The following is a 14,049-nucleotide window of genomic DNA, read 5'->3' on the forward strand; positions in this document are numbered from 1 at the left end:
TAAAATAACTAATAACTATGTAAATAATCTAGAATTAATAATAACTTTCTTACAGAATTATTGCAAACTAGCTATTTTAAATTATACTGGTGTTGTACTACTAGAATCTTTAAAAATCTTATACGACAAAAAACCCTAATCTCATTAGAACCTTTATCAATATTTTTTAACAAACAGTATGAACAGACAGACACTGGAATAATGTACAAAAGCCTGAGTAAACGCATTTAAGAATTACCTAAAATACACATAAAAGATCAGTTTTTGTTTCACATATTCACATAATGCTACACTACAACTAGTTGTGCTATCTACTTATGATTTTGAACTGACAAACAAATTGACATAATAATTTTAAAGTTTTTCCAAGTTTTAAACTGGAATATTTCTGGTCACTTGCTAAATTAAATGGCAAGGGGACACTAACCATGGACCCTCAGATTCACAGTCCACCACACTAACAATAAGACCAAGCCTACCCCTAAAATATTCATTCAAATTTACACTACAAACAGTTTATGTCCCAACAGTTAGTCAGTAAACTTATTTTTCAACAAAATTAACTGATATAGCATACAAACACTATGAAACTCATTGTCCCATAGTATATAATTCATACTTATAAAATTTTAAAATTATTCTATGTTCTTATTAAGAAATGCACAAATCTGGTTGAAGTCATCAGGTAAATTCAGTCCAGTGCCTTACTTACCATTCCCTGTCTAGTAAAAGACTGTTTTCATAGAATAATTACATTACATTTTACTTTACCATGTGTATAAAGAATAACTTTGCAACCTTCACATGGAACAAAAAATGCACTGGCATACCAGTGTCTGTTTTCTGATTAGTCAGCTATAGTGTTTCACTATCTCTGTACCTTTGACTGCAAGAACACTGTTTTTAATTCTTCTGCAAGTAAAGTTACATTTAGTTCTATTTACAGTTCATTTCATTTTATTCAATCTCTTGTACTCCACGCTAGTTCCTTCTCTCATGATCATCTTCACAAAATAGTTTGATTATTCATTTATTTCAACACTGAGTCTTGACTTTCACTTCAACTGTAACAAAATATTACAACTGTCTTTCTACCTAGCAGACAGGCACATGGTCTAATCTTAATATTACTTGTTTTTTTTTGTTTTTGAATTTCGCACAAAGCTACTCGAGGGCTATCTGTGGTAGCCGTCCCTAATTTAGCAGTGTAAGACTAGAGGGAAGGCAACTAGTCATCACCACCCACCACCAACTCTTGGGCTACTCTTTTACCAATGAATAGTGGGATTGACAGTCACATTATAACACCCCCACGGCTGAAAGAGCAAGCATGTTTGGCAACATGGGGATGCGAACCCACGACCCTCAGATTACGAGTCGCACGCCTTAACACGCTTGGTCATGCTGGGCCCTTAACATTACTACAAACTACCTCAACTGAACAAATTCTGGTTACAGCACCCATGATCTATTTACTTTGGAAGAGATATTATCTATTTCTTTACTTTTTCCAAATTACATTTTTCCACCATGGTGTTAATAAGTTATAATCCAAGAGATACCTCTACTTCTGGCAAGAAAGGAAGGAAAGCCAACCTCACATGAGAGTAAACAGAAAAGAAACCCAAATAACTCAGTGAAGTTACTTTTGAATTATAAATGCTTCTCCATTCAGGAGGTATACACTTTATCCATCCACTGAAATGTCTAAAGTATTGCTGGTTATGTCAAGGTTCAATAGTTAGGAGAGCAAATGTAACTTGGTGTGATGCCTGAAACGTAAAATTTATAGAACTTGAAAAGATCACTAGGAATTTGAAAGTGTTTGAAAGCTAAAACAGTATTTACAGGTTAAAAATATTCAAGATATTTTGTGTTATTCTCTCACTTTTGGTTTATCTAAATAGCACATGATGACAAACAGTGAATATAAAGTGTTGATGGTTGACAAGCTATTGATAATAACTAGAAAACCTCAGACTATAGATAAAAAAAATACAGTTACATTAAGAGACCTAATAAGTCTCGATTAAATGATGCTTGAGCTCTATGCATATATGTAAATATATGTACATGTTGACAGACCAAAGGATCTAGTTTGCTCTTACTAACTTTTCCTTCATGTGTGATAGTTTGAAAGTTACTTCATATTATGTTTACTTTTAATTTTTTGTACTGTTTTCTGATAATGATGTTGACTTTAATTATATTCTGCTTCAACAGCCATTTATTTTGTTTCATTCGCTTCTTATATTGAAATTTTAATTTGATTTTAGTGACTGTTCATAATCCTTGTACAATCTGCAGTTGTTTCCTCTGTTTCTTGGTTTTTAACTTTTCAATTTCCTTTCCTGATTTATGTTCATTATCATTTTCTAAAATTACCTTTAATACATTTGGTTTAAAACAAAGTCTGTTTCTATGTTTGTATTTGAAAGGCTTTTATTTTGTGATATATTTCATACGCCCATCAAAAATAAAGAACAGGTTTCCCTGTAGTTACTTGTATATATCCTCCATATATTACAGGTTTTTCACTTTTGTATTCTATACCTTTAAGATTATTGATAATTTACCTTGTAATGTAGGTTGTGTTTTTTGTTTTGCATTTTATATCATGACAAATTTTTATATTTTACTGATATACTCTTAATATGCATTATTAATTTAGCTGGTAATGTGTCATAAACAGGATAACTGTCAAGCTCATAAGTCTATGATTTGATGACTTCAATATCAAGTCTAATCAAAGACTGTAGCTTCCAAACAATCTTACCACATTGTATATTTCAAACTGACATTAAATTTCAATTATAGCAGCTTCAGAGCAAATTTAAGATGAGAAAGGTACTGTAGTATGCAAATACTGCATACCTTACTCTCACAGTGTGTGCATGCACACACATATTACATTCACAAATATATTACATTTTTTAACTTCTAATTTGAAATTCAGCTCTTGTTACCTGCTTGATTCAGTTTAAAAAAATCAAAAGCTAACCATGCATCTTTAGATTCACAGTCCAACACACTAATCACTAGACTATTTCCAGCCCCTAACAAAAAAAAAAAGACTGGTTACAGTTTAAGACAACAGTTTGTCAGTAATTTTATTTCTGAAGCACAAATACTTATGTAAATAATTTACTACAGCATATACATTTCATACTTGCAAAATTTAAATTTTCTTAAGTTCTAATTTGTAACATCCCAAATCTTCTACAGGATGTGCAATGTTCATCCCAAAGTATTACTTTCTATAGCCTAACTAGTTAAGAGACTTATCTACTGTTTCATGACATAATCTTCTGCATCTCAATTTACTTTCTGTATGGACAGGCAACTTCATGACTGTCATGTGAAAGTTATTTTTCCACATTCCAGTGATTCTATTCTGACTGGTCAGCTGCAAAGTGTACCAAGAATGCAGTTTTGGCATTGTAGCATTAGCTTCACCCTGACTTTTGTATGAAACTTGAAATTGCCAAGATATTCAACAAAGTCTTGTCACTTCTTTTAGTTTCCATACAACATTAGTTTCCAAATATATTTCTTTCATCTGAAATTAATGTTATCTTTATTTATTTAAATACAGTTCACTCATTTTGGTTTATTAACTTTTTAACACTTTGCATTAGTCCTACCACTTGGATTATCACATTTTCAATTCACAATATTCAAAAAAGTGTTTATTTTTTTTTAAATTAAACACCATGCAGTTTAATTTCACATATTAAATATCACCACACACCTCATTCTCTACAATATATTTTCAAATTGAAAGTCTTATTGTTTTACGTTTATTCAACCAGTTACCACAATAGAGAAAACCAATCGTGACTGGCTTTAATATCTCTTAAGCAACATAACTGAACCAAGCTGGTCTTAAGTTACAGAACTGGAACTCTTAATAACAGATAAAATTACCCTTTCTAAGAATCCTTCTCTTAACTTGTTCTTAGTGTTGTTCATCTTTTCAGGGATTTTTCCAACAATATACCTTCTTTTCAGCCACTCATCATACCTACAAAAATAATATCACTGACATAGAACATGCAGATTCTTAAAGTGACATTAAATACTGCATTTTATATAAAACACCCAAATTCAATTATTTTTACCCAAAAAATATAAAATAATCATATCCACAAAAATTTAACATATTACCAACAAAAGCAACTTTTAATGTGAAAACCATAAGTAAAAATTCAGTGAAATTTGTATTTGTTTTAAAAAAACTTTGTGAACATATTCACTCTGATAAGGTAGATATAACATTAATTTGTCATATTCTCAATCAAATATTATTGACAGTCAGTAAGAATAATCATTTATTAGCACAAAGATACTCTTGCTCTCTTTTCAACCACAGGATTTAAGATTTATTTATTATCACTTTTAAAATGTTTGATGGTTATTCACAACTGGAAAAGGCATTTCCTGTCTTAAACTAAAGCACATACATTATCTGTTTAACTTAATAATATGCAAGTTTCCAGAAACATACACTAATAACATAATATTTTCAAAATACATTAATAATTAACTAACTATGGGCTTAGCATTACTTTTGCAGTTCTTTTTACTGACAAACAAGATCACACAACTATTTACATTTTATGAAAAATTCTGCTTTTCATTACAGTAAAACCTGTCTAAGCCGCAAACTGCATACGGCAGAAACCTGTACAAGTTGGAAATACCAATATTTTGCAGCATTATCTTAAGATTTCTCTTATAAAAGGCCCTCTATACAGTGGAACCTGCATAACACGGATGGAAAACTATCTTTCACCTACCTCATCTATCAACAAGTAGGATTAGAACCTAAGTAAGGTGGGAAAAATGTTTTTGATTAAATATTAATAAATTCTTCTTTAATTAATAATTTGTTTAAATATTAATAAGTTTTCAGACATTTTGTTACAGTAAGTATTGTTTAAATATATTCTGTTCTTTTTTCTGCCATCATTATTTTTGCAGTTAAATTAGATTCATGATTTGTAGAAATATATTTGTCTTTGTGCAAAATTCTACTCTTTCAATAATTTTCATGAAAAAATAAATTCTTATCTTCCTTAATTTTAAAATTTAGAGAAAATTTACCATGGGGAATAGGTAAATGTGAAAATCCACACTGTTTCAAAAATTTAAGGAAGAATAAACTTCCTGTAAAATGGAAAGCAAATAATAAAGCGTGGCTAACAAGTGCTATACTGAGGAAATTTTGAACAAATTAAACCAAAGAATGGAACAAGAAAATAGGAATATTCTACTTTTCCTAGATAATGCAACTTGTCACCCAAAAGTTCAACTTTCAAATGTTCATTTAGTCTTTCTACCTCCATGTACAACACCAGCCACTAGATAATGGAATTATACATTGTATAAAACTGAAATACAGAAAACTGATGCTTCAGCATATTTTTGCAAACACAGACGACTGTAAAAGCATTTGAAATGACCATGAAAATTGACATGTTAGATTAAATTGCATTTTTAAGTCATTCAATCAAATGAATAAAAGATGAATGCACAATAAATTGCTTTCGAAACTGATCATTTATTCTTGATAATGACGGAGATTGTGGAGAAGTTATGACGATTCTAGTGTAATCCAAACTCTGACTGAGAAGATTGATGCAGATGATTCTGTAAACATTGACAAAAATGTTTTAACAGAAACTGATGAAATTGATTTAAAATATATAATAGAATCACAAGATGGTAACAATGTGAGAGATTCAGAAGATAAACAAAATGGAAAAGATGGTGAGGAAATAGAAATTCCTACTTCATTGCAAGTGTTAAGTTATATTAACACTATCAAATTGCATGGAAAAATGAAAAGGAAAAATAAAATTCATGAAAAGGCCATAGAATTGATGTTCCCTTTTAACCACATGAAAAAGCCCATTAAATAAATAGAACATTTGAAACCTGACACTCTCTTCAAATAAATTTGTTCATGATATTGTGTATTTATGTATATTTTGAATGTTTTTTGTTCTTATTCTACTAAATATAGCATAAACAGTATAATAACTTTATTCACAAATGTGTTACTTCCCTTGAGTCAAGCAAGTATAACATTCTAAAAATTAATAAAAATATTTTAATTTGTATATATACCAAATTTAACAAATACAGAGTACCCACTAAATTCCAATTTACAGTTAATGTTAACACAAATTCAAATCTTGAAGATATTGTACTTAAATATTTAAAAACTATATTTTAGTTTTTATGAAATGCAAAGGAGTAGACCTAAATGTGCTAACATATTACAACTGTAGTACTAACAGAAGGATTACACCAAAGAAGGAAAAGTTGTACCATAAGACACCATATACAAAAGTTAAAAATATTCATACTGTCAAGAGGAGTCTACAGTATTTTATAGTAACAAATGAAAACTTAAGTGGGAAGAAACAAAAACATTGGATATAAACGAACTTCAAGGTAACACCTTTAGAGACACAAACCTGCATGTTAAAACATAATTTATACAATAACATAACACAATTAAAATTACCTTCCATTCCATCCCGTATAGTGAACATAGAAACGAGCTTCACCAGTAGATTTTCCAACCTTAATTATTTTTGCTTCATATGTTTTATGTTGTTTGCCACGCCCATACCTTACTTTTATCTTGTCACCAACAGAAAGTTTCAATTCTTGTTTTTTAACACCATCTGGTTCTTGTCTGAAAATAAACAGAACTCAATCAAACTTCAACTTATTCAGTATTCATAAGCAGCCCACATAGAAGATTAGTAAATCAATTTTTCTCAAAATAAATAATTTAGCAATTTCAGGTAATGAAGAAACAGTTACATATCAGAAAACAAAGCAGTCTTAACAGCTGTAAAATTTTTCTACATTCCAGTATAATGTTTAGCACTGTAATACACATTTATTAATTTTAAAAACATAAATGAAAATTTATACACTGCTTGCCAAAAACCAAATGTTTTAATACTCAATGTTAATTTTTAAAAAAATTAAGCAACTGCATAACCAAACAAAGTACTTACTTATCTCCTATTTTACATTTTTCTAATGAAACTTCTTCCTTTTTCATTTTTTTAATATTCTTTGGAGACTGAAAGGAAAAACAAACAAACACTAATCAATACTGAGAACCCAGTATAATAAAATGATTTTTCAAATACAAATAAATCACATGGCAACCACAGCCAATACACAGTAACCAAAAGCATAAATAAGGACTACATTCTGACATAGTACAGCGTTTAACAGTATTGTGATTCCATTAAAAATTTGTCTCTTTTTGTGAGGGTTATATAACAGCTCTTTTTGCTGCAATATACTCACATACCCAGATCCTAATGATATTCTCAGATAGGGGCTTTAGAATTTCCAATAAGAGAGTATCTTTTATATTTAATGGTAATAGAAAACACAGGAATATGTTAATCCTAAAAACATGTGGAAAAAGACCTGTAACAGATATCATTATTACAGATAAGTGTGGCAACTACCAAGCAATGGTAAGCAAAGTGTGGCTTTAGTAATAAAAATGAATACATAAACTCTAAGATCATTGGAAACAGTTATCCAAGTTTTCCAGGCACCAGGACACAGGATTACTAAGATAAGGTTTCCATGAATGCCTTCTGTTCAGTTGAACAAGGAGCTGAAGAATGAAATGTGTATTCTTTATCACAAGGACATTCCAGTCAGACTGTTGAAACTGGCAGTAGGAAACTATCATCCTTATATGCTTCATGAGTTACAAAAAGCCAGCAGAAAAAAGTGACACACTTTGTTCATGACAACCAAGTGAGCAAACCTTCTGCAATAGCAACTTCACTGCATGGATATACTGTAACAGAATAATAAAGCTCCAAAATCATATATCATGCTAAACTTTTGTACTAAATTTTTTTTAATTATTATAATACCCTTAATTTCTTTTTTTGTTCTCTGGCTAACTTGTTTTACTGTCTTACTATAAAAAACAAATTTCAAAATAAATCAAATTATATTAAACAATGCAAATATACAATGGATGATCAGAAGGACATGAAATTTTATTTCTTATAAATCAATAATATCACATGCAACCAACAACACACTGCAGTGATGTCGAGGATGTGGACAGCTTATGATCATGTTCCAAAAGTGTTGTTCATACACACAATGTTTCAAATACAACAACAACAACAAACAGATACAGCATTCTGTCAGAACAAAAATGAGGTAGGACTGTTCATCTACTTCTACAATTGTAGCTTTACATAAAAGTCACAGTATTAATCATACTGCAGAAAAACATCTACTGCAATTCCAAGATGTGGAGTATTTTTTTCCTCAAATTTCTCAACACAGGTTCAATCAATTTGACCAACCATGCTACTTCTTTGTACTAGTTCAAAGTCTTTAAATTTAATACAACTTTTAATATAACTATATCTTCACAACATTTATCACTCTCTCAGTACGCATTATAAATCTTTCATATAAAACATTTTTAGTGAAGTATTTTTAATAAACCAAAAACAAACGATTTAACCTTGAATATATTGAGTATTTGTTTTGAATAGTCTGTGTGCAAAGAGATTTTCATGCTAAGATTAGAAATACCTTTCATCTCAAAATTCTCAAATTTTATTTGTGTAATCTCTAAAACCTCCTAAATGTATTTCAAATGCTTGTTTTCAATAAAACTTCAAATTTTATCTTTTTTTATGCCAATTATAAACTTGGTTGGTTGATCTGACCAACCCTGTAACCACCTTTTTTCTTTCTAGAATGACTTCAAATGTAACAGATTACATTCATTTATTCAAAATAGCTTTAAACTCATTACATTGTACATTTATAATTCAACTTTTATCAGCCTTTTAAAAAGTGTAACTACCATCTGTACCATTATAAATTTTGTAAAGCACTTGAGGAACATACATCTCCCATTACACTATTGAATTACTTTACTCAAAAAATACTATGAGCTGCTCTTAGGAGTCTCGTGAAACTGTTTTATCATTATTTATTTTACCTAATGTAACCTTAACTAGCTTAGAGAGATATATATTTTTATTTTTATAATAATAAATAAAAGATAAACATGTACAACAAGAAATAAAGGACTTACCCAAGTATTCTTTCTTTTGCTGTTGACTATCAATGAAATTTAGCCCTACTTCTCTTATACTAATGCATTAAATAATGCGCAAACGAACAAAGACTAATAACATGCAAAAAAGACAATTTCCTGTAACAATCATAATTTTCTATTTGATAGCTATGCAACCAAACAAAACTGAGGGCTATAGAAATAACGGTTTGTATAAGTAGTGATGATTTATAGTGATTCACTGTTGTTTAATTTCATACTTACTGAAGAGGTTTTGCATAAAATAGAGAAGATACCTAGAGAAAATGTTTCATGCATCACACTAGGGGAAATTTAGGATTTTTAAAATATTGCATCATAGAATTGAGAACTAATACATTATATAGTATTAAACTAGTGATTATATATTAGCAAAAACTTTATGCTATACTAAATGATATAACATAACAAGTAGTTTAATAAAATTCTAAACAGAAGACACAAAAACACTTATGCTCAGTAAAAGGTATCCTTGGTGATATGATTAAGATCCAGATCAAAACAGGTTTAAAATGTCAAAATGGTGTACTTATGTTACACATTGTCTTACATGAAAATGCATATTATATAACAAATCTAGTGGCAATGGATTTTAAATGTTCAACAAGATCAACTGGAAATTGCAGTCTCATCCCTATGTTCTTGTTCACACTTTTTTTTAGTGTTGCCATCCCTAGATTATTTTACATTTTCAAAATGTTTTTACTAGTTATTTTGTAACATCTTTTCCCTTGACTGAAAGTTATTGTTTTCTTTAAATGTATATAATAAAATTTAGTATTATGTGTACTGATTTTTTTTGGCTCCTTCACTTCATACATAATATACCAACTGGCTCTTTAAAGACACAAACTGTATGTTGTACAAAGCATTGAGAATTCTGCCTGATACAGTCATCTGACATTCACCTATTATTGGCTGGTAATTCCTGTCTCACCCTGTATTTAAGCTTTTTAAAGGAACACCCAATTTCTATACAAAAGCTACCTTCAAAGGGTAATGATGACATTGTTCACACTGAAATTGATTTTTTTTTTTAAATTACTACTAGTTACTATGCCTAATTAATAACCATAAGCACACACAATGGAGGTGGGTTTATACTGATTTAGTGATAGAGTAATTGTAGAATTATCTTGACAGAAACAAGAAGCAATATGAGTAATTTGTTGGATTGGTCACTTTCTGGTTTAGTATCTTAGCAATGGTTTCTTGCCTTCTTTTTGGGACTGTTGAGTAAAGAAACAAAAGTTAATAGCAACTACCTTTTAAAGTAAAACTCTCTATTGTTGAAGATTTTCTAGCATGCATATTTATATTATAACTATTGAGTACCATCTCTATGACAGAAGAAAGACTGTACCATTTCTTTTTCACACCTCTTACACGTAGAAAAATGAAATAACTACTAAACTTACAAAAAAAAATCATGACTTTCTACTATTTTAGGTTTCTCCCAAAATGTCATCAGCAGGCTTTAACAATGATTTCATCTGTTTGTTTGTAGACTGAATTTATACCATGTACACCTAATCTAAGAGCTGTGATCATAACACTTAAAAATGTACTGTGCTGTATATACAAATAGGTTTATATAACAATTCTATAAAATTAGGAATAATGATTTAATAAAATTGTACTTACACTGTCAGGATCTACAATTTTCCTTTTTCTTCGTCCAAGACTTTCTTTTTTTTTGGAGTCTGTTGCAATTAACTCAAGATTATTCTGCTTGTTTACTTTTACAATTTCTTCTGTCAGTTTTGGTTTGTCTACTTTTTTGTTTTTCTGCTTCTGCCCAGATGCTTTTTTCTTTGTCACACAGTCTTTTGTATCAGAAACTGAAACCTTATTCTCTTTTAAAGCTTCCCCAACTGGATCTTTATCAGTTTTTGGATGTTTCTCACTACTCTTAATGGATTTCTTCTGTACAATTATACCCTTTTTATCTGTTTTTTTGCTGCTACTTTTGGTTTCTTTTTTATCCGGACTCAAAGACTTGGCTCTTCTGACTTCCTCTCTTGTCTGAGGCCTGGAAGCTTCTTGCTTTTCATCATCTTTAGATAATTTTGAGGGCAACTTGTTCACCTGACTAACATCTTTTTCTTCAGAAGATTCTTTTTCCTAAGTAACAAAGGAAAGCAATGACAATAATATTAAGTCTTTATGTAAACCATCTGTCTGAAAATAAATGTAATTTGATTATAATCAAATTATGCCTTAAATTCTCTCAATAGGGATTTGATCTATTTGGCCAACCACATGATGTCTTAGTTTTCAAAGTCTTTATAGATTTGACACTACAAACTTTTAACATAGTATGTATATCTTCACAAAATCTGGCAGACTTTCAGTAAACATTGCAAGTCTTTCATATACAAAAAGTAATATTTTTAGTGAAGCATTTTAAACAAACTAAAAGCAGATTTGTCCATGAAAATGTTAAATATTTGTTTTGAAGTTGTGTGCAAAGCAATTTCAAAGTTAATACTAAAAATGCTTTTATTCTTAAAAAATCTTAAAACTTTATTGGTGTTATTCAACTCACCCCTTCCCTTTTTTTATATATCTAGAATGACTACAAATTGTAACATGAAACTACATTTATCTAAAGTAGCTTTAAACTTGTAATAGTATACATCTATTTATATTTTTCCCTTTGAACCACATCTAGCTACTATTTTCACCATTATAAACTGTAAATCACTTGAGAAATATGTTGCTCATATTATGCTATTAAATTACATTACCCATTAACTGCCCATACATGTATGTGCCTCATAAAGCATTTTTATTATATTATTTTACCCATTCTAACCTTAACCAACCTATTTTTCTATTTTAGTTGCTTTTATAACAATATATAAAGAATAAACATGAAAAATAAGAAATACAGTATTTATCCAATCTTTTCTTTGTTGGCACTTGTTAAGGACATGTAAGTCCACAATTTTATACTGATATTAGTGATGCATTAAACAATCTTTATTTAATTAAATAATGCAACAAACAATATAAACTAATAATACAAAAAGTATGCACATTCTCTAACCTCTCAAAATGTTTCTACCTTTCTGATTATGCAACAAGAGCCATTACAAAGTCATCTAAACCAACAGTTAACTTTTTATAGGAACTATGTTGGTACTTTGAGTGAAATTTACATATAACCAATTAGAACATAACCTAATACAGTATGTCATTTAACAAATGAAAAAATTTCAACTTCCTTTGGTTATAGATAACATATAATTACACACAAGAGAAAACTATTAACAAATCCTGAAAGACAGGATGTGACACAAGTTTATCAAGTCTGATTTTCTATTTGATAGCTCTGCAACCAAACAGAATTCTGGTTTGTCTGAGCAATGGAAATTTTATAGTGAGTAATTTAATTTCATACTTCCTGGAGGGGTAGTGGATAAAACAGAGAAGAGGAGATGCCTAGAGTTGTGTCACAATGCAGGATTTTCATAAATACTGACTTATAAAATTAGAAACTTAAACTCATACTAATACTATTAAAATATGGATTATTAGTTAAGATTTTATGCTATACTAATAAAATAGTCTAATAAAATTTTGAAGGTAAGTTATTAAACCCTTGTGAGATGTGCAGTAAAGGATGCCCCTGACAATAGGGTAAATGAAGAAAAAACACCTTCCCTCAGTGTACAGTAACACTGGGCATTCAATACATTACCAAATGAACACGGAAAGAACAGACAAAAACTATCTGAATGTAGCCAGTAGTAATTTAGAAATTACATGAAATATTGGAAATATTAAATATATGTTAAGTGTCCGAAAAATTACTATCAGAACTTTTAAACTATGAACATGATTACTGATGCATAGTTTTCACAAATTACACTATATAACACAAATTTTGTTCCTGAATAGTATGTATTATTTCTTAGTTGCTTATGTTGTAAAAGTACAGAAAATGGCCATTATTCCCTTCAAACTTTGCTTCTGTGACCTGGATAATGAAATTTAGAAATTAACCTATTTTCTATGTAAAAATGGGCAAATTTGTGCATTTTCATTTACATAAAATCTGAATACAACAACATATGAATCAAGATTTATATGTATTTATACTAAAGTTGTACAAAAATGAATAAAATGTTTAGAAGTGAGTAGTTTTTCAAGATCAGCCCCCAAATAAAGTCTCCCATCATGTTTTTATTATATGCTCCCCTGTCACAAAAGCAAAATTTGAAGAGAAAAATAGGTCTTTTCCATTTAGTTTAGGCATAAGCAACTGTAAAAATTTTGTTACACAGTGTTATCTAGTTTAGGGCTATCCAACCAGAGTCCCATGGCCAGGTTTCACATAACTTCTGAGCAAAATCATTGTATATTCAACTCTCTTTGTGTGTCAAAAACTAGCTTTAATCTTCAGCTACTCACACAAGAGAACAAAAATTAAACTGTTTCTTTTTTTCACACATATGAACTTAGTTCAGATACTATTCAAGCGATATTTGGTCTTCATTATAAAGCAACATTTTTAACTCTACAAAAATAAGCACATACACTTTACTGCCAAACCTAAATATCAATTTCCAATAAAATTTCAACTATTTGTATTTTCCAAAGTATAAAACATTAAAGTTGTGCCACCAACAGTTCAAATTATTCAACCACTCAGACTAATACATTACATTTATTTGAGTAAAATTACAAAAGTAAGTCTATTCAAACCTTTTTAATTTGTTCACCACTCACACTCCTCCGCTGACCTTTTTCTTTGACTGTAGATATAGGTTTCTCTTTTGAGCGAACAGATAAAAAACTTCGTTCAGATCTGTGTCTAACACGTGAAGATCTGGGATTTGAAACCATGGTGCAACCAAGTTTACGGTAAAAATCCTCAAAGCTTTGTAGGTACCTTA

At 29.8% G+C, this 14,049-nt stretch overlaps 1 protein-coding gene across 3 annotated transcripts in view; it reads right to left on the reverse strand.

Moving 5' to 3' along the window:
* The window catches only part of LOC143251691 (uncharacterized), a 76,379-nt gene that overhangs the window by 15,068 nt on the left and 47,262 nt on the right, over positions 1 to 14,049 (reverse strand). For all 3 annotated transcript variants that reach the window (XM_076502943.1, XM_076502949.1, XM_076502954.1), the window contains exons 13-17: positions 13,859 to 14,045; positions 10,790 to 11,269; positions 7,041 to 7,108; positions 6,536 to 6,709; positions 3,928 to 4,024 (exon numbers count right to left, since the gene is read on the reverse strand). In XM_076502943.1, coding sequence (XP_076359058.1) covers positions 3,928 to 4,024; positions 6,536 to 6,709; positions 7,041 to 7,108; positions 10,790 to 11,269; positions 13,859 to 14,045 — 1,006 coding nt within the window. The remainder of the gene's footprint in view (positions 1 to 3,927; positions 4,025 to 6,535; positions 6,710 to 7,040; positions 7,109 to 10,789; positions 11,270 to 13,858; positions 14,046 to 14,049) is intronic.

The sequence above is a fragment of the Tachypleus tridentatus genome, chromosome 1 (assembly GCF_004210375.1).
Source record: "Tachypleus tridentatus isolate NWPU-2018 chromosome 1, ASM421037v1, whole genome shotgun sequence".
Lineage (NCBI taxonomy): Eukaryota > Metazoa > Arthropoda > Merostomata > Xiphosura > Limulidae > Tachypleus > Tachypleus tridentatus.